Below are 27954 nucleotides of genomic sequence, written 5' to 3' on the forward strand. Positions count from 1 at the left end.
CTGGCTCCTCCCCAGGCTCAAGTCTGATGTGTTGAACAGCATGGAGGTCCCAGCAGCCTGAAGACGAGGAGGGAGTGGCACAGTCACCAAGACAGATTCCTGGGTTGTGGGGAGCACATGGTCACAGAGGTACAGAGCCACCAGGAACAGAGTTGGGGCACCTGGAGGGGCAGGCAGGAGTCCTATGCAAGTTTGTCCCTGTGTCTTGTGACAGCTTGACAGCATTTGACACCAAGCCATGAAGGTCCAAGGACGCTTTCGAAGCTTGCTCTCTAGGTCAGCGTTCCCACTTCCCCTTCTGTTCTTGGCTTATGCTCCAAGTCCAGCAGTCAGGGGCTCCCGTCAGCTCCCACAGGGAGCAACAGGATGCTTGTTGGCCAGGGTGAGCAAAGGGGCGAAGAGGCAACTTTCCCTGCTTCTCAGACTGGCTCACTCGAGAGATGCCAGGAGGGAGGCAGGGTAAGGAGAGAGGAGGAGAAGGAGAATAGAGAGGAGCTGAGGTCCTGGTGGAGGTGCTCCGCTTCCTGCCATCTGCTGTGATCCCAGGCTCATCCTTCACAAAGTTCGAGGGGCCATGTGCTCTGGGGGCCGCCTGGGAACTCTGGGACCTCACAGGGCAGTCAGAGTCTCTGCATGAAACATGCTCCCGAACATCTCCTGTGGGGAAGGCAAGGGGAGCGGAAGGAGCTGCTTTAGACCTGCTGGGCTCAGAGTGGCCGCAGCCAAGAGGTGGCCCTATGGACCTCTGGCTAGAAAGCAGCCTTGTGAGTATGTGTGCGTGGGTTTGAGTGTGGATGTGTGTGAGTGTTTGAGAACAGGTGAGAGGCAGGGGCAGCCTAAGAGAAGAAGGGGTCCAGAGGTGACAGGAGAAGGGGCTTGGAATCTCTGGAGTGTCCTCTGTTGTGCTGTGACCTTCCACATGGCCCTCCCCTTTAAAAAATGGTTTTTTAATTGATTTTTTTCTTTTGGAGAGAGAGAGAGAGAGAGAGAGAGAGAGAGAGAGAGAGAGAGAGAGAGAGATATTTGTTGTTCCACTTATTTACTCATTCATTCATTGGTTGATTCTTGCATGTGCCTTGACTGGGGATGTTAGGACAATGCTCTAACCAACGGAGCTATCCAGCGAGGGCTGTCCCTCCCTTGCTGTAGCTTCACTTTCTTCACTAGGTAAAATGAGGGTTGAGATCAGACACGCTCTACAGTACTTTTGGGCTGATAGACTATTTGGTCCTGCCCAGGAGTTCGGGAACATGCTGGAGATTCCATGGGGACCTAGAAATCAACCTGCCAAATTATTGTGGCTCTGGCTGTATTTCTTAATGTCTCCTGCATGCCATTAGCACTCCCAGAAGTGTGCTCACAGGACCATGGAACCCAAGCCCACAGAGAATGGGAGAAGCATGAAGGTATGCTGTTTCTCTCTGGTTTCTTTTGATTCAGGGCATCGGGGTAGTGCCACTCTTCATGTCGGGGCCACAAGGTCCTACGGGGACACTAACCCCTCCCATCTGCATAATTCTTAGCTTTTAAGGCCTGATCATATGCAACAATATTTGTTCCACTAGAGTCTGCACCCTTAGAATTTATCTGATCATACCGGAATGTAAGTTTCCTAAGGGCAGGGTCTTTGTTTTGCTCACAGCTGTATGCTCACCCTGAAACAGCGGAGGCAAGCAACAGGCACTGCATAAATATCTGCAGAATTAATGAAAGAACAAGTGACTGCCCTGCGAATCTTGTGAGGTAGACAGGACAGGTATTACCTACATTCCCCTTATTTCACAATGATAAAAACGGGCCTGGTGTTGTTATGTGGCTGGCCCAGGGTCACGTGGTTGATGCGTTGGCGAGTTAAGAATAGATGTTAGTTCTCTAGGACTAGGTCCAGTGCCCTACCCCATGCCTTTCAGGGAGTGAGAAGAATTAGGACCTGCTATTAAAAGAAAGATGAGAAAGAAATGTGGACTTCAAGGTGACTGTTCTGGCCTGGAGGGGAGAGAGCCCATTGAACACCTTGGATTTGAGAGGGTCTCCTTCCTTCCCCTTCTCGCCCCCACCCCCTGCCCCTTAGCTCACTTGCTCCAAGTCCCAGTAGCTGGGGCTCTCCTCCTCGGAATCACATAAGGAGATCTCAGGGTCCACTGGAGCCTAGAGGGGGAAAAACCAGTGCAGAATGAGCTCCGTGGCTGAACCACAAAGTCTGATGCAAACAGCAGGCTCTCGGCAGCACCATGTTTCCGACACACAACTGCTCTCCTGCCCTTTTCTTCCCTCCCTCACCTGCTTCACAAAATACAGCACGACTTCCCCTCCCACCAGGCAGGTGTGCGTCAGGGTCTGCCCTCCGTGGGCATGTTAGAGGCAGGGAACGTTCTCCCAGCTTCTGACAAACGGCCAGCTGCCTGACTTCGGGAAATCTATCTCCCTCCGGTCCCTCATCCAGCTCACTTTGCTGGCTTTCTACTCATTGTGCCGTTGAAAAGGGCATCGTGTGACTTATGCATATGAATATATTCTATAATATGTAAATATATTACATATAATATAAATTATTTTAAATACATAAACTGTAATAACTGGACATTATTTGTACAATCACAAACGATGCAGATTCTTCCAGAATCTTCCCCTTTTTGCTGTGTGGACAAGGTTCATTAACCGACTCCTGCATAGTTTCCGTCTATGGGTCAAGGATGGGTGCCAAGGTCTTGTGTATTCCTGGGCAGGCTTTCAGTACTGAGAACACATGGCTTCACCTTGATCGGTTTCTTAAAGAAAGAGCAAATGGTTGCTCTAGGGCCAGCAAAGGCTTTCCTATGACCCACTGACAGGGCAGGGTTATATCAAAGGCTGGGACACGGGCTGAGCTGGGAGGAGACTTTGGGAAGAGGGGTTGCAGCGAAGGCTTGGGCAGCGACCCCAGTGGGGTGGGGTTTTTTTCTGTCTCCCCAGCTTTATGGAGTCCAGACAGTGTTATTTGTAGCTCATTTGCATACCACTTACTGAGCTAGTAAATTAAATGTCAAGAAACTGAGACAAAACTCAGATCCAGTTTCTTCACTCATCACCAGCCTGAAATCTGCAAGCTCTGTTAAATTAAAATAGCTAGGCTTACTCCTCTCCCTCCCCCAAAGCCTCTTCCAGAGTAAAGGAGGGGGAGGGGTGAGCGATGCCACAACCCTGGGCATCACCCAATGCACTTTGGGTCTTTGTGTGACTGAGACATTAATTTCCCCCCATTTCTTTCCTTTTTTCTCTCTCATCTGAACATTAATATTAATAAAATATTTTACAATATACAGAGCACTCTCAAGTGACATAAAAAATATAACTATCAGTTATTCCTAAAACAAAAACAAACGAAACACCCTTTGAGGTAGGGAATGTTAGTTTTGGGTGCCCATTCTACAGGGAAGGAAACTGAGATTCAGAATTGGTTTTGGAACACCGAACTTCTGTGTTTTCTAACGCCCCTTGGTCCTGCTACGTAAGTGGCCTGGGGCTAGGATTCTCCAGGTGCCTGGACCTTACCCCTTGGAAGTCAGGACCTGCGGCCACGTCTCTGGCATTCGCCTGGGCAAAGAGGACCGCGTCGTGTATACTGGGAAAGACATGGCTGTGCTCTAGACACCCATCTTCAAAGACGCCTCCATGGCTGATGTCATTGTACACCTGGGCTGGACGGAGAAAAAGAACACCTTCAGAAAGATAACAGTCATTGTGGATTGGAGCGGTGCTAGGAGAAGTGGGGAGGTTGGTGAGAGGACAGGAGAGAAAGGGCTGTGGCATTGGCCTTGCAATATCAGTTCTGGACAGCAGAGGGCAACACGAGCTTAAGGATGCTGAACCTCCGACCCAGGGCAGAAGGAAGCAGTCTGATTCAGGGAGTCGGTACTTTGCGGCCATCAAAGAGGGAAAGGCTAAAATGTTCATGAGGAGGCTGCTGCCAGTTTTCTCCTCTGGGGGGTCCATCCTTCCTCCTGCGTACCCAGGACTTTCCTGCAACTTCCAATGAGTGGTGGACCTCTTACTCCTATCAAATCTTAGAGCCGACTGCCTGAGGAGTGTCAGTGAGGTGGGAGGAACACTCTGATTCTAACTCTGGAGCACATGCCCAGCACATCACTGCCATGACAGTCTCTCTCCCAGAGCTGGCCTCCATCGAGCCTGGGACATGCTCAGGCCCGTTCTGACGTGGGACAGGCCCCCTGGGAGGGCCCTGACCCTCTGTGGGAAGTGGCGTGTGCGCGTAGGTGTCCCTTCACGTTCTCTTGTGTGTCTGTGTGTGCTTGCTGTGTGCTTATGTGCCTGCACTCTGAGTGTGTGCCAACGATGTGAAAGTCCTCGCTACACGGACCTGTCCTCTGGCTGTGTATATGTGTCTTTTGCATGCATATAAAACTGCATATCTGTGTTCCCTGAGTAGTCATGGTATATGTTTGTTTTATTATTCAGGGGCTTTCAGATTTAGAGAAGACCCCCAAATTCTAGTCAACCTCTTCATTTTACATAGGTGATAATGGGTCCCTAGACAGATAAAATGACTTGGCCAAGGATATATGGCAAAGTGGGGGTGGTGGTGGTGGATTAGAATCCTAGTTGACCTTTCTTAGCTTCATGATCACCTGCTCTGCTATTGAGATCCCTGGGATGTTTACACAGTCTGGCCACAGTCTCTTCTGACTTGTGTCTGAAGCCCCTAGGAGCAGGCAGTATTTGGGGGGCATATGGGTGCTCTCATTTCCACCCTCTTCATTGTTCAGTATCCCTCCAACTGTTCCCACCTCACCCCCTTACCAGTCTTTCGACCTCCTACATGCCTGCTTCTCTTACCATGAATGTTCACCAAGAAGACCTTCACACCGATCTTCCCATAGGTGGAGCTCAGCTAGAAGTATGGGGTAGGGAGGCAAAAGGAAAGGAATGTCCTGAGTGGGTCTCCAAAGTGATTCGCAAAGCCCACTCCAGGGGGGAAGCCAAACAAATAAGCAACCCTGAGAGCCCTGCAGCCGAAGATAAAAATAGGAGCAAAGCACACCACTTCTCCCTGGAGTGTTGGCTGACGGCTCCTCTGAAAAGCAGGGAGGAAGTGGGGCTTAGCCAAGGAGGCGGGCACTTAAAGTCACCATGGCCCCTTCTGATGGGGCCAGACCTTTTCTTTCAGTAGCTTAGATTCCCAGACTCCACCTCTTTCCCTACATTGTGGCTTCAGGCAGAAGCTGCAAGGGAGGCCCAAGGCCTGGAGAGTCTAGGCCCCTAGCCAAGGCCCACCTGGACTTCAGGTCCAGGCCAGGGAAGCGGGCTGAACCTCCAGGGGGGATGGAGCTTTCTGTGCACCTGGCCAGTGGTGATGTCAGCCTTATACTCTCTGTTCCCCCACCCTCTCCTGGATCTGAGCCCGCGCTGAGGTTGGCTGACCCAGCCCTTGGAGGTGGTCGCTGAAAAGTTGTAAGATGAATGCATTTATTCAAGGTGTCCCGTGGACTGCCTGTTTGGCCCAATGGAGCATTGATATTATTTCTTCCCTCCCTGGCTGGCTGCAACTGGCTTTGATAGAGTGTGTGGGTGAATGTGGGAAGGAGCAGGCCCAAGCTGGACTCTACTCAGAGGACCCTGGGGTGGGTTCCTGGTGGCCTGAGAGGGGACTTGGGATGGCCTCTGCTAGCGAGGGGCGCTATGAGGGCATGGAACAGCGGGGCCTGGACCTGTGGGCTCCCCCTCCAGCCACTCATTGTCTTGGGCTGTCTGGGCCTGCTCTGCACAGAGCATCTTGTCCTGGTCACGTCTGAAAGAAAGGGATCCTTAGGGACCTGGAGTCTGGTTGGCACGTGTCCTCGCTCAGCTTGTCAGAATGGCTGCTCCAAGAGAAGGGCACGTGGGAGAGCAGGAGGGAGGGCGTACATGGGGTGACAGGTGCTCCCTCTGCCCGAGGCCTCACCTTGGCCAAGGCTTTGATGCCCATTAAGTCCACAAAGCTGACCCCACTCATGTCGAGGATGAGGGTGTGGAAGGTGATGAAGGGCGGGACGCTGGCCAGCATGTCCCTGGGCTCACTGGGGTTCTCAGCAGGGGCTGGCGGCTCACAGCGGGAAGCTGGGGGGCTGTCAGGGCTGAAAGTGATGTAAGACACTTCGGCGCCGTTAGCAGGTGTCTGGTTGTTGTTGGGGTCGGTTGGGGAGGGGTTCTCAAAGTCCTGCTGGAGTTCCTGCAGGGAGACAGTCTGGAGGGGCGGGGGCGGGGGTGGGAGATTAGCAAACTGAACCAGACTTTGCTGTGGCTCAAGCAGGGCCGAGGAGCTTGTGGGTGAAGGAGAATCACTGAACTTGATCATGGTGAACACAAGACCCGAAGTCCCTGTGGTGGAGGCATCTCCCAAAGCCCCTTGCTTAGGCGGGGCCTACAGCTTGGTCTCTCACCACCCAAAGTTGGAGGATCCTTCCAAGAGAGGCCCTGAAGCCACAGCCTCCTTTATTCTGGGAGGGAGCCCTTTGGAAATAATTGAGCTCTTTACTGCATCTGTCTGTGCCTGCCTGTTTCTCCTTATACCCCACACCCATCTCCACCATGCTGCTCTGGGCTGGCTGGGAACCCCACAAATTCACTTCTGTTCCCCTTCTGGGGTTGTATAAGTCCGTGGGTCATATACTACCTTTTTAAGGGTCATATATTATCTTAAACAGAGAATGGGGGGCCATGGGAACTGGCGTCCCCTCATCCTAGGGTAAGAATGGTCCGTGGCCATCAAGCAATGTCCATGGAGACTTTTGTCTTTGCCTCGAAGGATGCTGGGAGGAGGGGCAGCAGGGGCAAGATCAGAGAGGGCAGAGGAGACAGCATGTTCCTAGCCTCAGCCCACCTTGATTTTCATAAACAGAGACTTCCTCTGCTGTGTGGCCATCACTCTCCCCTTCTCCTGCTTCTTGAGGTGTTTTTGCTTGGCCAGCAGTACTTTCTGGGGGTCCACACCTGTCTGTAGAGAAAGAGTCATCAGCAGGCTTGACCTCTGACCTCTTTGAAGGAGGACTGCCCTTGGCTCCCAGCTGCCTTTCTTCCATCTTCTGGCCACTCTCTGTCCAGCCTTTCTGGTCACCAGAGGACTGCGGTTTACCTTGGCAATGACCTTTTGCCTGAAGATCTCCGAGTTGGCAAAGTAGAGAGGAGAGCAGTAAGTGACGATCTTAATCCCCTGGATTTCCTGGACCTGTGACAGGGAGACTGAGTTCAGGTAGCAGACATGTCTTTATTGACTTTTTATTTAAATAAACCCTCTTTTATTTGTGGTGGGGGAAGGGCAAAAGAGGCAGTTGATAGCTTGGATTACCCACCCTATTGTAGGTCTTGGGATTCACATAAATGTCCATGTCCATGACCTGGGCCAAAGCATAGCCGTTTCGACTGGATGAAGAAGAAACATATGTGAGTAGTAAGCAAATGGGCCTAGAGGGATGCTGGGGCAGAGGCGGGGCAGAGAGGGTCACTTCTTCACCCCCCGGCTTGTTGTGCTCCTCTCTCTGCACTGGAGACGCATGCCTGGTGGCTGAGCTATGACCAGAGGGATGACAGGCCCTTGACATAGCTCCCAGGCTGGGGCTTAGCAGGGAGAAGGGATGGAGGCACACATGGGGACAAGCTTAAGTGGCCCTAAAGTCACCACTTCCTAGTCTTGAGTTCTGAAGAAGAGAAGGCAGGGTTTCCCTAATATTTATCATCCTTCCTACCCTGGCCTGGACCCCCTGGCGTGTTCCATTTAATGTTCTCATAGGAAGGACACAGCGCCTGTCCTCTGGCCTCATATTCCCCTGGGGTGGTGTCCCATCTGGTCTGGTGTCTGGAAGTGCCTTCGGAAGGACACTGAGTCTTCCCCGCCTGCTCTTCCCCTACTTTGTCTGGCCCCCAGCCCTCCACAACCACGGTGGCTTCCTCTGGGGTTTTCAGCTTATGGGAAGTCACACAGCCCAGCGTGTGCCCACAGTCCTGGCTGGGTTGGGCTCTCCTCAGGCCTGGCAGCGCCTCCTGTGCCAGGCCCGGAGGCTGCAGGGTATGGGGGGCTGGGCCAGGCCTCAGCATGGGAGACCCTATTCCCCACCCCCACCCCCGTTGTGTCTTAGGGGAGGGTCTGCTACTTACAACTGGGTCTGGAAGACCACAACCAGGACGGAGAAGGCGACACCCACTGCCACGCCATAAGGCAGGCTCAGGAAGAAGGAGGAGAGGAAGCTCACCACCCAGACACACTGTGAGGAAAGAGATGTGAAAGCAGACCTGGGAAGAAAACTACCTCTTTCAAGAAGTCTTCCTGGATTTGCCAAACCCATTCTCTACTAGCACAACCCAGACCCACCCTTCCATTTTCATGCTATTTTTGCACCATTGTATGTTGGTTACCTTTGTCCCTTCCCCTAGATTGAGCATGGCTCCCTGATCTTATCTTGTTTTTAAGAGACAAGCCCAGTGCACACAGGTCTTGGGCAGGTATAATGATAAGAACAAGAGTCTTAGGTCAGTCCTGAGCTCCAAGTTTTATTTTCCTACTTCCTAGCTATGTGAGCTTTAGTTGCCTAATTCATGAAGGGGGAATAATAACACCTGCTTAATGAAAGAATGAACAAGTTAAGAAACATAGAGGTCCTAGCCTTGTGACGAGCACCCGATGGGTGATCAATGACATGAGTCTCCTTTCTCCAACTACCAGGAAGCTGTGGTGCTCAACACAGGCTTAGTGACTCTCCCTGGCCCGGTGGCCTGGGGCCTGGTGTGTGGGGGGCAGATTGGATTCCATTTTGATAGCTGCCCTCTATGATCCTTCAGACTTCCCCAAATTTCTCCAGAGAAAATAAACCTACCAATTCCTGTAGAGAACTGTGAAGATCAGATGGGAACCCAAAGCACTATGTGCATATTCAGGACCGGTTGCTATAGCCAGGGATCGCTGGGATGGGAATCTGTGGGCTGGGAATTGGACATCATTGTTCTCGCCTCATCACTCGCTCACTGGGGGACTCCAGGTGGACCACTCATTTCTCTGGCTCCCTTAGGTGACTGCTCAGCCCAGAGGTTTGGAATCCAACACTTGGAGTTTCAGTCCTGACTCGATCACTTACTTCCTCTTTGGCCTTTGACGTGTTACTTAACCCCTCTGAGCCTCGATTCCATCATCTCAAAAAGAGATGAGCAAATCCTCTCTCATAGTTTATGGCTGGGGGGGGGGGGTGCTCTAGTGGGGTCGGTGCAGTGTCATCAGTACTGTGGCCTCCATCTTATTGTCCAGTGGAAGATGTGGTGAGAACGCGACTAATCGTGACGCCAATCATGTTTGCAGAGTGTTCTGTGGTTACACGGGGCTTTTCTATCATGATCTCATTTAATCTGCAGAGCCAGTGTGTGACCCAGCCGTGGCTGCCACCCCATTGCAGACGAGAAAACAGAGCCCAGCGCGGTCTCTGCTGGCTGAACGTTCTAGGTGCTTTTGTTTTTAACTATTTCTTTTTGCTTTCTCTTTGAACTAGAAATTAAAAAATAATAATAGCCAAGTTTTATTGATTCAATTCAGACAATGTGTTCCTTTCTTGTATTGTCTCATTTCTTCCTCATAAGCAACTCTAGTAGGGTAGAGGGTATAAAATATCCATTTCACAGATGAGGAAGCTGAGACTCAGAGAGGTTAAGAGACTTGCTGTTGACTATAGAACCTGTGAACGTCTGAGTTACGATTTGAACATAGGGTGTCCAACTCTAAAATCTGAACTCTTAGCACTTGGCTACTCAACGTACAAAGCAGCCAACCAGAGAGATCATGCACAGGAGAAATGACAGGGCTGGGAGGTTGGAGAAGGGGGCAGGGCTCAGACAGGTGGCCAGAGGCCGCCCGATACCTACACAGTCCAGCTTGCTTTTCCTCCACAGGTAGTAGGGGTCAGCGAGTTGCTTGAGGGAGTTCTTGAGGTTGACAGCTATCAGGGCTCCTAGCACAGACTAGGAGCAGAACATTGTTCCTGTTACTGGGGTATCCCCTTCTTCCTGCCCTTCCTACAAACACACCTGGCCCTGGAGCCTGGCAGGACGGAGCTGGGGTTCCAGAACACTTTCCCCACAGAGCCCCCCAATCTCTGCACTCAAGTTTAGGACTGGAGAGCACAGGTGCTGAGCCAGGGGCCCATGCTTCCCCTTTCCTCCCCCAAATGGCCCATGTAGAGCCTTCCTGCTCCGGTGCTCATGGGCACTTGTCGACAGACTGGGGAATCCACCCTGAGGTTTGGAGGCTAGAGTCTGGGACCAGCCCTGAACTCGTGATCGTACCACCACGGGCACCTCCCTTAGACTCAGCCTCAGTTTCCCTCACCTGTACAATGGGGAGCGTAAACCTGTGTTGTCTACATCACAGGTTGTGATTAGGACAAAGTAGCACAATGATAGCACTTTGAATCTGTGAAGTGCTGCATCACTCTTAGGGGTTGCTCTTGCTAGAGTCTGGCTGGCCTCTGCTCTCCCGCTAGGCTCTTACCTTGGGAAGAGGGTACAGATAGGTCCCCAGGACCAGCATGGTGATCATCACCACCAGAGATACACACAGGCTTGCCACCTATTCAGAGAAAGAGTTGGGAATAGGGAGTATTGCTCTCGAGTCATTTCCAGTAGATGCCTTTGGTGGAGAGGAGACTGGGGAAGAGAGAAAAGTAGGAGAAGCAGCTGGCCTGGCTTGCAGGTTCCTGGGATTCTCTGGGGCAACTGTTCTGTCCCCCTCTCCTCCTCCCCTGGGTCAGGGCTCACCTGGGATTTTCCTCCAGCTCCGTCCACAGCCAGAGTGACGGAGAGAGCACAGCAAATGACATGGATTTTAAAGAAGGAGCCAAAGAAGTTGCTGCAGCCCAGGGCGATCATCTCCTGTGGGGACAAGGGCAGGATTGGGCACTGGGTGTGGGTGTGAGGTGGCAGGGTGATGACCACACCCAGTTGGCCATGCAAACTGGATCCTGGGCCTAAGACCTGACCGACTGCAATAAAGCCATATGCTCCAATCAAGCAGAGGCCAGCTCTTGGGATCAGAGACTCTCTCCCCACTGGTAGGCGGCCTTCCTCACCGCAGTCCAGAGCCCCAAGACACCTTTTGTCCTGCTCAGTCCTGCCGGGGGTAGCCGCACCTACCTGGTTAGAATCCACATCATAGCCATGCTTGCTAGCCAGGGTCCGACCCACGGCCAGGTTGATGACGTAGCCCACGATGGCCAGGGAGAAGGCTGTGCCAACCATGTCCTTCCACTGTGAAACCACAGGCAAGACAGGAGTAGGGAACCTGCCGAGGAGCCAGAGAGGAGGCAGGGCCCAAGGGTGTGAGGAGAGGGAGGGCACTCAGTTCTTCAGCCCACAGGGACCAGCAGGGTCCCACTGTCTGCCAGGGTCTCATATGGCTACCCTTCCGATCTGAGTCCGGCTTAGAGGACCTAGCGTGTCCGAGGTCACAGAGCCAGTGATTGACAGAGCCTTGTTCACACCCAGACTCTGGACTCTACACTTACCAACCCCCAGTGTTGTGATCACCCCCAACCCTGCAGCACAGCATTGCCCGGCCCTTCTCAGGGCCCAGCTTGCAGCCTGGCACAGAGTGGATGCTCAGTGAACTTGGTTCATTCCAATAGCTTCCTATCCACATGGATAAAAGGAGCTAATGCATTAGAACAAGGCCAAGAGCCAGATGAGGGCTGATCAGAGAGGCTCTGCTTTAACAGCGTCCACTGAATGGGGCTTTTGGGTGAATGTGGCAGTTAAGCCTCACAGTTCATAATACAGCCAGCATTGCCCCTTGCATGGTTCTTCTCCACAACAAATAATAGTAGCAACTCATAGCTGGTCAGTGTCCTAGAGTTTATAATACACTTTCATAGAGTTCGTCTCAGCTCAGCCTCTGAGCCCGGCCTTGGTGGGGAGCGCGGTGGGGTTGGCATCAGACTTTCCAGCCCCCTGGACTCACCCATGTTGGATCTCGCCCACTATCTGCATGTGGTACTTTCTGGGCATCTTACAGCCCCCGGAGATAGCTGTTGCCACCACCACCTGCAAACCCCAAAGTGGAGAATGGGGATTGGTTCGAAGTCGAGGCCAGTACAGGGGTCTCTCCCAAGCCTCTCTTTTCTCTGGGGAACCCAAATCCCACTTGCCTGCCTCTTTGAGGAGGAAGACCCCCAAGCAGAAAGAGTAGGACCATGCCAAGGGGAATGGAAGGTATTCACCCCTGACTTCTCGTTCTACTGGCTGACAGTGGAAGGGGGTGAGGGTGGGTAGGGGCGCCTGGCCCTGGCTGAAGCTGGATGACTCTCCTCATGGCCTCTGTACCCTGGCTTTCAACACGCAGCCGCAGGCAGGTCCTTACCACAATCATCTCCGTAGGGATGGGGAAGCGGATCCTGTGCATATAGCGAGCGTTGAGCTCCTTCACCAGCACCAGGAACACACCACTAATGAGGGCGAAGATGAGCGAGGCGATATTGGTGTGGGGGAGGTTTTTGCAAATGTCAATGAAGGTCTGGTGGAGAGAGCATCATGCCTATGGGCTCCCACCCCTTCTTCCCACACCACCCCACCTTTGGATGTCTGACCCCCTGAAGGGAACATCACCAATGCTCATGGAAGCACACCAAAGCAGAATCTAGACACTGCTCAGGAATACTATGCTGTTTTCCACCACCTTCTCCCAAAGGGCATGTCTGGAGCTCATGCTGGGATAGGATTGTTGATTCCCTTCCTCTTTCTCAAAAAGAGTTCAGAGACTAGACATAAAGAAGGACTTCCCAGGCAGTGGAATGGGGAACGGATGTAGAGTGTGTGTCTTCTTTTCTGCAGGGATTCATCTCATTGAGCCTCAAGGTCATGTGTTTGACCCTACCTCCCAATGTGGAACCCCCTCAACCTCCTCTCCTAACAGGGGGTCAGCCAGCCCTTGCTTGAGAGCATCTCATGATGAAAAGCTCACACCTACTGAAAACAGTGAACTCAGCTGTTGTGTCAGCTTGAGCCCCTCCCCACTCACAGGGCAAGGTCCTAGACTCACAAAGACGATGGACCCTGGGCCTGTGTAGGAGGGGACAGTCAGTCCAAAGATGTACTTGAGCACCGAGATCAGGATCTGCAGGCCGGCAGCCGTCATGAAGCCCCGGATGAAGGACTCAGAGAGGTAGATGGCCACAAAGCCAAACTGCATGAAGCCCAGGCCCATCTGGGGGGTGGGGGAGGGGGGAGAATGACCAAGAGGTTAGCAGCTCCCACACACATCTCATCCAAACCCATGGCTAGAGTTCTGTGCAGCCCTGGGTAGCAGCAGCTCTAGGGAAGTGAGTCCTTTGTGACCTTGTCTTGCTATTTACTGTGCCAGCAGCATTTTGGTCCCTTTAGGACACTGGCCTCTTTGTCACCCCATCTCTCTAGCTTTAGTTTCCTTATCTGTAAATGAAACTGGTCCTCCCTCATTGTTACCTTTGTCAGTAGATGACACTATCATCTACCCAGTTGGCCAACCAATACCTTGGGTGTCATCCCTCCCTTACCTCCCACGTCCCATCTATAATCAAAGCCCAGTTAATTTTGCTCCTGGCAAAATGTTTCTCAAGTCCAACCCTATCTCCATGGCTTTCTCCATGGCCACCCTGGTCTAGGCCCTCAGCACACTTGCCTGGCTCTTTGCACAGTCTCCCAACAGGTTCCCTGCCTTGATTCTAATCCACCTCCAGCCCATCCTCTCCTTTGTAGCCCAAATGATCCTTACGCTGCCAATTGGAACCCAAAGCCACTGCCTAGAGCACAGACCTCAGACCTCATTGTCTGCTCCATGCCTACCTTTCTAGCCTCTTCTCTGGCCCATTCCCAAAGGACCCTGCCCTGCAGACCCACTATACCCCTTGCCTTGCCATGTCTGGTCAGTCCACCCTCTCTGAGACCTCAGCACTCGGGGGCGTTTTCTCTGCCTGGACCATCCTTCCACGCCTTATTCATTTGCTTACTGGTCAACTTCTAGTCATCCTGTAAGACCCAGGTCATCTCCTCTCTCTGAGGGAGGCCTCTCGGGCCCTTTTTGGTGTTCCCACAGCTATTTGTTCATGGCTCTATTAGGCTGCTTATCTCGCCGCTTACACATTTATCTGTTGACATGGCTACTTCCTCTGCTGGGCTGGGAGCTACTGGAGAACTGGGCCTCTTTCTTACTTATCTTTTATCCCCAGGGCCTAGCCCAGTTCCTGGCACAGTGAAATAACTAAGAAACATTAACTAAATGAATGAATGAATGAAAGGTGCCCTTTGAGTTTGCTTCCTGCTCGTGCATTCTGTCAGGCTGTGTTTTCCTTCACAAAACCCAGCAGAGTCCTTTGCATGTGATGCAGAGGAAATCCATGCCATGTGGGCGATGCTGTGGCTTGGAGCAGAGGAGGCTGGAGGGGATAAGAGATGTTAGGAAACAGGACTGTGCTGGCAGAGAGCCGGGCTCTGGAGAGGGAGTAGAGAGAGGCCGTGAGTCTTTGAGACAATCCAAACTCAGGAGAGTTTTATCAGGTGTGGTTGCTGGTCCTATGGACCTGCTGGAGGGAGGTGAGGAGATACGTGGCTTTTCAAGGTCTTTGAAAATGGCCCTGAGCATGGGGAAGAGGGAGGAGCTAGAGCCCTAAATCAGCTTGAACGGTCAAAGCTGGGTCTTTGAGTCAGGGGCAGGGTGGTCTAATGCCCTGGCGGGGTTTTGGCTGTCCCCCTCACCTGGATGATGGCAGTCAGGCAGGCTAGAGTCGCTGACACATGCAGCCTCTCGGCCTCCATGGCCGTCGTATCCACGTAGCTCTCGTTGGTTGTGTTGTTGAAGACCCTGAATTTTGACTCTGGGGCCAGCTGCAGACAGATGTTACCCACCAGGATACTGATAACAGCAAAGGTACCTGTGGTGGTCCACCCAGCCAGCAAAAGTCAGAGGTTTGGACCAAACTCATGGAAACCACCAAGGGGCCCAGGATTGCTCCCCAACACCCACGGGGATGGAGCCCCAGGCCTCCGAGGCTGCTCCCCAGCATATCACCGCTCACATCTGACCAGGATCTTCACTTTTTACCATGCTTCCATCTCAACTGTTAGTACCATTTGACTGGACATGTGAGGAATTGAGCTTGGAAATACAAGCAGGACCCGGTCCAGAAACAGGCCTTGTGACCAGGTCCTTGTTCACTATCTCACTTAGCACCAGAGAACTTTAAATGTGTCCTGCAGTGGCCTGCTGGGAACAGCCTGGGGGCTAGAAGGTAATTTCTCACAACTCTTTAGCACTTTACAGCACATAGTTTTTCTCGTTCCACCAAGTCTTCCCCACATTCCAGGGAGGAAGGCGGAACAGGTAATGCTGACTGAGCTCACAGAAGCAAAGTGGTTTCTCCAAGGTCAGAGAGGACCTGGGACTGACACAGGGGTCCCTTAAGAACCATCCGGCACCAACTGGAGGACAATGTAGACGGAAAATCACCCGAACCCCTTTTCCACACCACCTGTCCTCCTGCCTGCTGGGAGGGGGGCAGTCTTACCTGGCACCATCTGGTGTATACCCCCCAGGAAGAAGTAGGTCAGGAGGGGGAAGAAGGAGGAGTAGAGGCCGTTGACTGCAGGAAGGTTGGCCAGGAGAGCAAATGCCATGCCTGCAGGGGACAGACGGAAGGCTCAGGGGCACGGTGGGTTACGGAGCCACCGCAGGAGGGGGTGGGAGAGGAACAGGCCTGGCTGAGAGGACCCCTCACCTTGTGGCACCTGGATGGATCCACCGCTGAGGCCGCCGAGCAGGTCGGGGATGATGTAGTCTTTGATTTTGTACTTGGGGAGCCAGGAGAGCACAGGGAGCAACCCAAACACCACAGTTTTGATCTTGGCTGAGGAACATCTGGAGGGAAAACGGGCAGATTCCTGTCAGCACTGCCCTGGATCGGACGCTCCGAGCTGGGGAGGGATTATAATATCCTGTTGCTGGTCATCCATTCATTCAAAATTCCTTTGCCCTGGCCAGTATCACTCAGTGGTTAGAGGATCAGCCCACGCACCAAAGGGTTGCAGGTTTGTTTCCAGGTCAAGGGCACTTACCTGGGTTGCACGTTCAATGCCCGGCCCTGGTCAGGGCACATCCAGGAGGCAACCAATCAATGTGTCTCTCTCTCTTCCTCCCTCCTTCCCTTCCATTCTCTCTAAAAATCAGTGGAAAAAATATCCTCAGGTGAGAATTAAAAAAAACAACAAAAAAACCCCACAAAATGTATTAAAATTTTGGTGAGCACCCATAATGTACACCGTGCAAGATACTGAGAAGAAAAGGCAGGGACCTTCTCTTGAGAGCCATCAGCATGTCCTGTGCATCCGCTGGGGGTCCTGGGACCGGCGCTGGCCGCCTGGGAAGTCTACAGGACTTGGCTTGCAGGCATGGATTTCATGGCGGCTTAACCTTCCAAGGTGTCGAGTCCAGCCCCGTCTCAACTGGCCTTTCTCCAGGAAAGACTTCTCTGAGTTTCTTTCCGACTGAACACAGGCCTGGGCCCCCTTATCTGGGCTTCTTAACTCCATGTGTCCTGTGTTTAATTACTGGATTCTTTTCTTTCTCTCCCACTAAACAGAAAACTCACAATGGTGAGAAGTCTGGCTCTCTGTTCGTTTCTGTATACCTTGTGCATTACACTGGGTGCTTAGTAAATATATGTTAAATAAATGAATGAGTGAATACATGAAAGGATGAGTATTGAAACTCAGTCTGTCCAAGTGTATTTACAATAAACCTTCTAGGCAGACTAAGCATATACAGGCTGTGGCAAAAGTAGGTTTACAGTTGTTAGCATGGAAAAAAAATACAATCGTTAATACATAATAACATAAACTCTGTGTTTTGCGTACTCACAACTATAAACCCACGTTCGCCTAACGCTGTGTTGTTAAATGCATTTTACAGATATAGACTCACCATTATCTTTCTATTCGTAAATACCATCCATTCGCTTACCAAAAGCTCTAGTTACTAGATTGTTGGCAAGGGGATCTGAGTGCGGATCCTTTTCCCTCAACAAGGATCCTTGGTAAACAGAAGGAATAGGTTACAGGCTTTTTGCTAAACCTCTTCTTCTATGGACAGTGACTATGTTCTCATTGTAAAAGTTCAAACAGTACAAAAAACATAGAAAGAAAGAAACTCAGTCTGAGCAGGGGCTGCTGCCATCTTTCTTAGAACTTCCTCCAAAAGGAAGGCTCCATTGTCCCCGCAGGGAGCGCCTCTGTGCACCCACCATCCTTCACGTGTGATGACTCCAACACCGAGTTCTTTCCCCTGTTAATTCATCAGGGGAGGGAAGAATGGGGAGCTGTTCATTGGTCAACCCAGGGTGGGGAGAGTTGATCCCTGCCCTGTTTGTTGAACACCTCCAGGTCCTTTCATAGAAACTCCGGGGTGACAGCTGGGGGATTGATGACCAGAAGAGGGTGGGAGGCATTTGCTTTTCTTCTCTCAGTTGAAGGAACTCAAATACCCAGGGCCCATCTGATGACTCACTGGCCCGCTCTGATTAGGCCTCCTTTCTTGCTCTTTGCTGTTGCTCAACAATAGTTTCCCTGACATTGGGTCCCCTGGATTTTACCCAAGACTGAAATACACACAGACAATGCTTTGCACCCTGCATAGTTCGTGCAGATTTTCTGCCCCAACCGACACTCCTTGGAAAAGCATCATCACCTACATCTGACTTCCTAGTCTCCTCTGGGGCGGGTGGGTGCTTCTCCCATCCCTGGGATGATGGATGGGGGTTAGACTGGCAGTAAATAGCTTAACACATCTCCAAAGGCTTGTCCCAAGAGAGAACCAGCCCTGCAGGAACTCTCTCAGGTTTGTTTGTGGCAGGGGAAACTGGACTCGTGAATAGAGAGCTGGTTAGGGAAAGAAAAACAACCCACTGAAGGTTCGTACCTGCCCAGCCTCATTTGCAAGCTTGCCGCATGTTGAGCAAAACAACCTGAAGCCTGAGAGAAGAGCTGGAAAGTGATGCCGAAGACCTATACAGAGGCTCCAAAAGCCAAGAGGGAAGTGGGCAAAGGGATTGGCTTTCTAGACATTCATTCATTCAACAAATATTTATTGGAGCACCTTCTGTGTGCCAGGGACTGTTCAAACTCTCATGCCAGCCTCATGGGAATTGTTAGTTCCCTAATCCCTTGTAGTTTTCATCACCTGAATATTTTAGGACAACAGCAGATACTCTCATCCCTCCGGCACAGAAACAACCCAAACTTAAATCCTTTGGGCACCAAGGCTGGCAGAGCCCACCTATCCGAGGAGCACAGCTGTGGGTACAGTGCCTGGATACTGGGCACCCAAGGTCTTAGCTGTGACTGGGCAGAGATGGAGCCTCTCGGGAGAAGCAGGGTTGGGCCTGGGCTTTTGGTGAAAACTGAAGTGGGTGATTCCCCCGGTCTGAACCAGTTCCACCTGCGTCTCTGCCTCAGCCATTGCCAGTGACCTCAATCCAGGTAACTGAATCAGCTGTTTCCCCCAGGGAGAGAGGAAGCATGAGCCAGCCTGCAGAGGCCTGACAGAGGCCCAAGTCTGCCAGAAGTCTGGGAAGGGGGAAGGTGAAGCTGTAGCCTCAGGCTTCGGAGTGGGGGAGAGACCCCTCGTGGAGCCCCTCCTTGGAGGCGAGGCCTCACTACCCACCACGTGTTTCCAGAGACCCGAGACCGGAAATAGCCCAGAGGCTGGAGGGACTACATCCTGGTAGGTACCTTTAGGGGCCACCTTTGGGCATTCTCTGGGCCAGGAGAAGAAAGGACCTTCTAGGAAGGAAAGAGGACACAGAGCATGGGGTGGTGGTGGCTTCAGATTTTTCCTAATAAGGAGGAGAGAAGACACTGAAGCGAAGTGGGACTCTGATGCTCTCCCTTCCCCCACCCTGCCGTAGCATGCCCATCTATGTATAGCTCCCTAAGAACTCAAGAAACACTTGAGTGGACTAAGAACACGGCAAGACCTCCTGCAGGGGTTGGGGATGGTCCAGCTGAAGCTGTGGATGGTCCTTGCTCCTACTCCCCATCCTCCCTGGGAGTCTCAGGACAGTTGAAATTGTAGGATCTTTAATCCAGGGTTCCGACCCAACCCTCCCCAGGGCTCTCCCTGGCCCTGTCTTAGGGACACTGGTGCAAGAGCCACGGCTGGTGTAGGAGGGACTTTGGGGAGAGAGAGGAGAGGAGTCTGGGCTCTGGGTCACAATACCTGAAGGCATAGCGAAGTTTCTGTCCCAGTGGGTACGTCCGATCCTTCTTCTCGAACTCATCATCGAAGAGGGTGAGAGAGTATGCAGCTCTGTCTACCACGTAGCGGGGCCTGGGCTGGCTCATGTCTGGGGCATTTACAGGCTTTGGGAGAAGCAGAGCAGGGGAGGCTGAGGGGCATCCCTCCTCGGTGCCAGCTTGGGCCTTCTCTCTAGTCCTCGCTGCAGCAGTTTTATGCTGGTCTTCCCCGCCCCCATCCAGAAGGAGCCTCCCTTCCTTCTTTCAAGTCTTTCCACCAGACTCACTTCTTCGGGTGGCCTTCCTTCCCAGGCACTGATGATGCACACACTCGCCCTGGCTGTTTTGCTTGGCGCCCAGCACATGGCTGGCACTCTGCACCTGTGACATCACTGTCACCCCCGCTGAACACCAGGCAAAAAAAGGTGGGAGTGCGAGGGCAGAAATCCCAGCTGGGATTCAGCATGTTGACTCTATCCCTTGCCTCCCCTCCAAGGCCCCTCCCCGTCCCCAGACCCCAGTTTCCCTGGCAGAAAGGCTAATACCATTCAGCCAAACAGCTTGGAAGAAATAGAGAAAAACAGCCTGCCCAGAGGCAGGAGGGTGGCCACAATGACCTCAAGGAGTCCCCTTCTTGAAGAGACACCTAGGACTTCACCAACAGGTTTCCCTAGGGGCTGAGGGACAATGGTGTGCTTGGGGAAATCAGGATGGTCCGTGCTGGCTGGCTCCCACGCTTCCTGTGCCTACCCTTGCCCCCACCCTTGTGTACTGGCATGGCTCTCCTCCTCCATTTTTGCGCAACCTTCCTAATGTTCCAGGAGCCCGGCCGGCAGAGCTGAGTGCAGGGGTCCAGAGGAGGTTCCTGCGGGAACACGTCCCACTCCCTCCTTCAACCGCTGTCTCCCCTCCTGTCCCCTGCCCTCCAGAGCTGGGAGAAGCCACCGGGAGGAGGCGGGAGGAGGGGACCATGGGATGGCTTAGAGGGAGGGTTGAGTTCTGGGAGGTGGTGTGTGAGGGGTGGCTGCGGCCAGTTTGGCAAAAGATTTGGGTTGAAAGTGAGAAACCACTCGGGGTTAGAGATGTCCCCCAACTTCCTAGGGGAAAATCGGGGTGCACGGAAGGTTATCAGAGGGGAGCGTTTGATGCCATTTGTGGAAGACAACATGGGGCAGAGATAGAAAGCGCATTAACTAAGGTTCTAGAAACTGGGTTCTGGTTTGGCTTTACTGGTGAGGTGGGAGGGGTGGTATCACCTCTCTACACCCCAGGTTCCTTGACAGTGAAATGGGGGGAACAGCCATCTCACAGGGTTGTTGTGAGGCTCCAATGAGGTAAAGGACGAGAAAGAGTTGTGTAAAATGCAAAGAAGGCTGCGAATGTGAGTTGTTCCTGTAATAAGATTGTGGCCCCCATCGATAAAGGCTGAGCCGGTGCATTCCATTCATTAAGCCGGGGGACCCAAGGCCCATCAGCAGCTATAAGCATGCGCTGGAAATCCGGCAAAGCCCACAGACAGTGCCCGGCTGGAAGGGACGCGGGGTTAGGTCTGCCCACAGCGCCTGCGCCCAGCCCCTTGCCTGGTGCTTCGTATGGACACAGCAATGCTTGTTGAGTGAATCAATAAACGGTGTTTTGGAGAAGCCATGGGCAGAACTGAGTAAAGGCCGTGGCATGTGAGACATGCCGGTGGGAGCAATGAGAGACAGGTGGCACAGGGACTCAGCACGTCTGTGACTGCCAGGTGACCTGTGTTCGGAGATGCGGTGTCTTCATCTGTAAGTGGGGATAATAACAGTCCCAGGCGGTTGCCCTGGAGATTGTGTGTGTGAAGTGGCTGGCCTTCCAGGGCACCCAGTAACAGGGAACAGGGATGAGGACTAGGATGGAAGGGTGCTTTCTTCCTCTTAGCAGAGACTGTTCAGAGACTTCCAGACCTTCACCCTTCAGCGAGGCACAGCGGCCTTGCTCCCCACCTCTCCGGAGGCTGGAAGGGTCTAGCTTTCCAGGTGGTTTGGGTGTGATGAGTGGGGAACATGACCCTCTGGAGGAGCCCACAGCTGCAGCCTGGCTTCAGAGAAAGACTTATGGTTTAGGGGGGTCTATTCCAGGCCACTGAAGACCATTTGCAAAAGAAAAGCCAACATTTTCAAAGGGGACTGCTCCAGAAGAGGGGAACCCCTTGGAAGAGGGGGTCATGACAGATCTTGATTCCATGCAAAGGGCAGGCTGTGATCCTGGAAGTCCCTTCCTCAGCAGCTTTCAAGGTTCTAAGTTCTAGTAGTGCATTTGTGGGGAGGGATTGTCACCATCTGATCTGACGGGACCCCTGTTAACCCAGCTTCCTTGGCTGGCCCTGTTTCCCCATTTCCTCAGTGGTACCTTCCTCCCTGGCCCCTGCCTACCTCCCCCCAGGTGTCCCTGCCCTTCCCTTGCCCCAGCCTCCATATTCAGGCGTGCATCAATCCCATTACTATTTCCTTCCTGTGCTTCTCCCTTCCCCTCCCCCGCAGGTCTTATCTCACACCTGGATGGTTGCAAGAGCCTGCTAACTGATTCCCTTCTCCAGCCTACGCCCCCTGCTCAGAAACCCTCCACTTCTTCATTTCCAGGAGCAGCAAGCCCAAACTCCTTATTTTTAGCATGTTTGTCCTTTTACCATCTGGCCTTGTTTTGGTGGGCTTGGTAAATCTGAAGGTGAAGGAGGGAGTGATACAGGGAGAGAGATGTCCAAGGTGTGATGACTTGACCCCTAGTGAAACAAACAGAGCCCTGGAGATGGATGTACCCCCAACAAGCTTGGTTCAGTTTTACCTCTGGGGCTCTTTCCACACTTTCCTTCTTACCTGAAGTATCCTGACTCATTCTTCCTTCCTAGACCTGCCCATCCTTAAGACCTGCTTAGGTTCCTCCTCCTCCCCTCTCCCTATCCTTCCTCCTGTCCTCTTCCTTTTCTTCTGTGAAGCTTTTCTTGAGCCCTGCCCTGGAGTCTCTTTCTCCTCAGATCGCATTTATTTGGGTCTCTCCAGCATGTTGACCAATGTTGGCTTTGGCCACTCCTGGCTGTCACTTCCAAGGAAGGGGGGAGGGAGGGGGTGAGGGTGCAGGAAAGCCTTCTGAGAGCGCAGGTGGATGACTCAGGCCTTTTCTGCCCCCCCCCCCCTCCGTGGGCACGCTTCCTACCTACGGGGACTAGACACTTGGGCAGCTGCCACTCACACAGGCTGACAGTAGAGAAAAAGCCCCCTTGCTTTCCTTGAAGGGGAGAAGGCTCTGGGTGCTTTCTTAATCCTGAGTTCGTACCACACACAAAAGGGAGGACCCAGCAGCTGGCTGGACTCTGAGTTTTGTCTAGAATGGAAATTGAGGGCTAGACGGGTCCAACCCTCTCATTTTGTGGCTGAAGAAACTGAGTCTTAGAGAGAGGGGCAGTATGGGAACTTGAACCAGGCCTTTACTCCAACTCAAGCACTCCTGTTGAAAGGCCCAGCCCTCCCAGAGATGACCCTGACCCTGCTCCCTGGGCACTGTCCCCTGAGTGGCATCCAGAGTGCCCTTTTCGGACCACCCTGGCCTCCGGGTTCCCAGGACGATGACAGGCAGAGCGGCAGGTCTTCAACCACAGGAGCTGCCCAAGCGCCTGGCCTGGCGAGGAGGTGCCCTGGTCACACTTCCTAATTCCAAGAATAGGGGTTGAGGTGGGTGGGGCTTAGGATGGGAGGTTACTTCATCCCGAGCCAGTCCTTGGAGCCAGTCCTTCAGGCCGGGGAGGAAAGGTGGGCGGGAGGCAGCAAGGGCAAGGCAGGGCCAGGCGGCAGGGGGCACCACCTCTCCTAGCCGGTTCTCAGAGTGTAGGGGCTCCCAGAGGGGTTCCTACAATGCCGGGTTAAAGGTGGGGAGGTGAAAGAGGGAGCAAGAGAGGGAGAGAAGTATAGAAGATGTGATGACTTGATCCCTAGTTAAACAAATACAGAGCCCTGCCAAACGATGTTACCATCACTGAAAAATTAAGTGCTCAATTGCCAGGTGTGTTTCACCAAGCCCCGCCTCCCATCAAACAGCACCTCCATCCCCCACCGGATCAGGGAGAAATAGCAGGTGCCATGTGACAATACTAAGGAACAAAAGGGTGTCCCTGCCCCCTCCCCACTGCAGAAGAAAGGAGGGGCTGCCTCTGGATTACTGGAGAGACCTGACAGTGGCTGTGGGGTTTCAGGGACGCAGAGTGCAGGACGGGACTGCAGAGGGTCAGAGGGAGGTGTAGGGACAATTCCCCAGGCCTGGCAGGGGAATGGGGTCACATCTAGGGGCCAGGGGATTCACAGGTTTTGCAGAGCTAAGGAACTGGGGTGCAAAGGGGAAATGGTTTGTGGGGAGGGCATGGGCCAGACCAGACCCCCTCCTGGGTTTTTCCAGGACCCCTCATTAGAACCCTAATTTCTCCCACAGTGAGCTCATACAAAAGAAAGCCCGAAGGTATCTTCACCCAATGACTAGGTCTGGCTACATCATCAGAATACTGTGGGCAGAGATGGGCTAGGGCATGGAGCCCAAGTTAATGCACAGAAAGGCTTGGAACAGTGCCTGGCCGCGGTCAGTGTGCGATAGATTCAGACTGTTACTGTTACTGCTCCTACGATTACTCTGCCAGATTCTCTTCCTCGCTCTGCAACCTCAGGCAGACCACGCTCCTCTCTTGACCTTCCTTTTCACATCTGCTCTCACACACTCCCACCCTCCTTCTCCATGCCCGGTCTCCAAAATTGTCCAGGACTGGGGAGAGGAAAAGCAGAAAATCTTTTCAGAAGAGGGCAGGACATCTGGGGAGCAGGGAGGTGAGGGGACTGTGTGTGGGGTTTGGGCAGGGCTGGAGGTGGCCCTGCCATTGCGCCCCGGGTTCCTTCTCCGTAGCCGGGCCTGCCATGCACGGCGGGGTTTCTTGGACGCGCGTGTGCCAGGCACAGGAGACGTCTTGGCTTGGCCAGTCCACCCTGGCGTTCTTATCACTGGCTCCTACCTGGGCTGTCGCTGTGTTCTGGAGAGAGGAAAGGTCACTTTGAGGTTTCCCCTTTGCTCTAGCTGCTAGTTCCTCCCTGCCTCATCCAGGGTGGGGGCCACAGGGAGAGGACTACCTCCGAGTGGCTGCTGAGTGGGGTGGGGGCTGGGGATGGGATAGGAGGGCTGGGCCCTCAGCTGGGTACCACGTTCATGGCAGAAGGAGTGAAGGTGCAGAGCACAGGCCGAAGGATCTCCAAGGCATTTATCAAGACTCTATTTCTATTGTCCCCATGTTCCTTGGGCACATTTCCTATCCCCTCCTCACCCCAGCCTCATTTCCTCATTAGCGATGTGAGGGGAGCATGAGGTGGTCCTGACTGGCCTCCCACACTCTAGCTATTCTAAGGAGTAGCATCTTAGAGACACTGTGCCTCCTGAAGCCCCTCCCCTTGCCTCTAAGCTTGCGCCCCCTCCCTGTCCGCTGCTCTTGGCCGGGACAGGGCCCGGTGCAGGGCTGAAGACATCAGCTCCAGCAGAAAGCCCGAGGCTAGACTCTGCAAAGCACATTTCAGCAGTGAGACGACCAAGGTCATGGGATTCCTGAGGTGGGATTTAAGGTCACACACCCAGAGCTCTGTAAGGTCAGGGCCGGGCTCACTCGGAGGCAGGGGAGCGGAGGAGACCAGTGCTTGGTCAGTGCCGAGCTGGCCGCCGTTCCCTCGGGGAGCCCACTGCGTCAGACTCCGGGGGTCTGGGTCAGGGCACACACCCACTAAACGTGTCAGTCCCTGAGAGGACCCTCGGCATTGAGAGATAAGAGTCCGCCTTTGTCCCCAGGTTTTCCTACAAATGACCGTTCGGCACAGTTGACCAGCCTCTGGGAAGTGACCAGGAAGGCCATCCTGGTGGTGGAGGAGGCGGAGGTCTCCATGCTGCCCAGGGCAGGGCTTTCCAGGTTCTGAATGCCAGGGCCCAGGGGAGAGGATGAGCGGGACCGCGGGGCTCTGGGAGAGGGGTGTCTGTGAGTGAAGCCATCCAGGGAGAAAACCCTCTCTTGTCCTGCCCAAACGGGGGTCTATGCCTCTCCAAGGGGCACACCCTGAAAGCCAGTCTCCTCCCTGTACTCAGCCCCACTGGGGCCACGTGTAAATGGAGTGTTTACGCTAGAATGATAAAAGATCTGCCTGACCCAGGCTGGGGCCCTGTGGGCTGCTTTTGAGGAATAGGGACGACACCTGAGGGTGACTCGGGACGCCCCTCAGAGCTGCAGTGAGGAGGCTGGGAGCCAGTGGAGCCTTCCCAGACCCTCCTTGTTGCAGGGTTCACTTGGAGTCAGGTCCCCTGGGTCCTGATCCCACTGCCTGCAAAAGCTGAATCCTCCGTATCCCTCTCCCACTCGGTTTCCCTTCTGCTCTTCCAGCCTCTCAGGCTCAGTGGCATCGAACGGCTTCCATGCTGCCCATGCAAGTCCCCGCGCTGGCGGGAAGTGAATGAGTGAAAGAGGAATCTGGGGGGCAGAGGGACGGGAGACAGCCCACAGAGCAGCCCGTGAGCCAAGCAGCAAACGCTTTTTACTTCCAAGACTGGAAAGAAAGGGAGAGGTGCAGCCAGCAGCTTCAAAGGCAGGTGCCCCAGGAAGGGCCAGTATTTTTGTTCTTTACCTTGCAAAGAAAGAGGGCCTTGCAAAGGAGCCGGCTGCCCCGCTTCACTCTGTTTTGGGGTCTGGCAGACCTCCTCCAACCAAGCCTCCGTCCTACAAGCTCCCTTTGGCCTCCTGCCTGTAGCTCAGGTTGTCACATGGAAGGGAGGACCCAGTGGGCTCCTCAGAGGTCCAGGGCTGGGGGCTGCTCTCAGACCAGAGGCCAAAGCGTCCCTCCAATTGTGCTCAGGTTGGCACACAGCCCACCCCCTGACCAGTAGGTTCTTGTCATCTCTCCTCAAGTGCTCCTGTGCCCAGTGGGTGGGCCGGGTGGGGCTTACCGGTGGGTGAGCAGAGCTGGCTGGGCAGGGCTGCAGGTGTGTCTGGGGAGCGGGCAGCTGAAAGGTGTTCCAGAGGTGTGCGAAAGGGTTCTGCTCAAATAATCCAGGGAGGCGTTTATAAATAACTTTACCTCAGGGCCACGGGGTGAGCCCCGGCTTCTGATTGGCTTAGAGGGGAAGTGGTTTTGAACACTACACCATAGCTAAGCCTGAGGAGATAGGAAAAGGAGATAAGGAAAAAAGGTCCCAAATGAACAGCCCTTTTTTTGTTTTACCTGAGGAGCAGGGCTGTTTGATGGGAGCTTGGCACTTCCTAAATCCACCCTGAAGACAATAGGTCACATTCAGTGGGGCCCCTGCCCCACAGGCGGCCAGCTGAGGCTGAGGAGGGGACAAGACAGACCCCTCTCCAAGCTTGCTGTCCTGCCTCTTTTTGGGGCTGGGGTCAAGCCAAATAGCCTCTTGGACAATGGGACCCATTGAGGTCACCAGAAGGCTGGGGTCCTGGGGCTGCTTACTTTGAAGGTTGGAGAGCTGGAGGGGGGTGTTGTGGGGGACAGTAGACTTCTGAACACCCTTGAGGAAGGGGACAAGCCCTGTCTGGGAGGCCCTCAGAGCCCGTGTGTGGTTTGGGGCTGCAGTGGAGACCTGGTTCCCAGTTTTGTCCCCAACCTTAAGTTGCTTGTAAGCTCTGTGCTTGTTCTATCCACCAGTGCAACGAGTAAAGTACTGTTTGCCCTCCTAACTTCCCAGGTAGGGTGCGCATGGAACATGGGAGTTTGGGATATGGCGAAGGAGCTCAAGAGACTGGACTTACAACAGTGACAGATATGTAAGGTGACATCAAGGCTAGCAAATCCCTAATTCATAGGCCTCTGTCACTTCCAGGAATTAATGTCTCCCTGGGTCATAGCTCCGCCCAGGCTGCTGCCTGCTATCTGAGCTAGAGCTGCCTGCTCATCCCTCATCCACGGGGCCCTGTGGAGAAGCTCAGAGAGGGGGGTTGAGACTCCTTGACATATCCCCTGGGAGGGAGAGTCCCCACCTGATGCCAGGAGCCCCTTCCTTGGCAACATCTGGGGCAGCACTGCCCTGGTCCTGAACTGTGCTCCCATCTCTCCAAGAGAATGCAGAGGCCCTGTGGTGGGCTGGAACCAGTACAGGCGGCTTCAGTAAGGCACTGCCCCACCTGGGAAGGCAAAAGCCCCCTCTGGGAAGATGAAATCAGCTAGCGTCAGCACATAATGGGGACTTAATAAATATTTGTTGAATGAATAAAAAAATGAATTGACTGCAAGCCAAGCCCAAGGGAGCGTTTATAGAAGCATTGCGTGTGTGGATGCGGACAACACCCGAGGTCACTCAGAGTCACCAGGGTGTAGCAAGGGGCCTGGACACGACTGAAGAAAGCAAGCCACCCAAACATGCCCTGCCACCTGCTGAAGAAAGGATGTGTACATGAACACTTCCTGCAGGAACCGTTCCCCAGGTCCCCGCACTGACTTAGCTGCCATGTTCCCACAGCTGCCTCTGCTTCACCATGGCAACCATACACCGTTCACAACGAATGGTCATTATGCATTCAGTTGTCAGTCTTTCTCCAGAGACTGTGAACATCATGAGGAGGGTGGGGCAGTGTCTGTTTCTCACTTTTGTATCCTTACCGCCTAGCCCAGTGCCTGGCACTTAGTAGAAACTCAGAATAGATTTGTG

General features: G+C 53.4%; 1 protein-coding gene across 1 annotated transcript; it reads right to left on the reverse strand.

The window, feature by feature from the left end:
- Positions 1-609: 609 nt before the first annotated feature.
- SLC26A9 (solute carrier family 26 member 9) lies at positions 610-26311 on the reverse strand. Its single transcript, XM_036273164.1, has 21 exons — positions 26242-26311; positions 19247-19389; positions 15753-15892; positions 15543-15653; positions 14734-14909; positions 13043-13207; positions 12365-12517; positions 11966-12048; positions 11143-11290; positions 10768-10881; positions 10502-10579; positions 9877-9972; positions 8128-8234; positions 7326-7395; positions 7109-7201; positions 6857-6970; positions 5939-6220; positions 4834-4888; positions 3532-3677; positions 2077-2148; positions 610-657 (listed from the first exon to the last, which is right to left on the reverse strand). The coding sequence occupies exons 2-21, from the start codon at positions 19369-19371 to the stop codon at positions 610-612; spliced, it is 2376 nt and encodes a 791-aa protein (XP_036129057.1). The 5' UTR covers positions 19372-19389; positions 26242-26311.
- Positions 26312-27954: the final 1643 nt, after the last annotated feature.

This window comes from Molossus molossus, unplaced genomic scaffold (assembly GCF_014108415.1).
Source record: "Molossus molossus isolate mMolMol1 unplaced genomic scaffold, mMolMol1.p scaffold_m16_p_20, whole genome shotgun sequence".
Lineage (NCBI taxonomy): Eukaryota > Metazoa > Chordata > Mammalia > Chiroptera > Molossidae > Molossus > Molossus molossus.

Excerpts from the sequence above, each read along its gene's own strand:
- SLC26A9 (XM_036273164.1), bottom strand. The coding sequence starts at position 19,371 with ATGAGCCAGCCCAGGCCCCGCTACGTGGTAGACAGAGCTGCATACTCT. Across the intron at positions 10,882-11,142 it reads ATGATGTGGATTCTAACCAG|GAGATGATCGCCCTGGGCTG; the intron begins GTAGGTGCGGCT and ends TTGTCCCCACAG. Across the intron at positions 8,235-9,876 it reads GGAAAAGCAAGCTGGACTGT|TGTGTCTGGGTGGTGAGCTT; the intron begins GTAGGTATCGGG and ends CTTTCCTCACAG.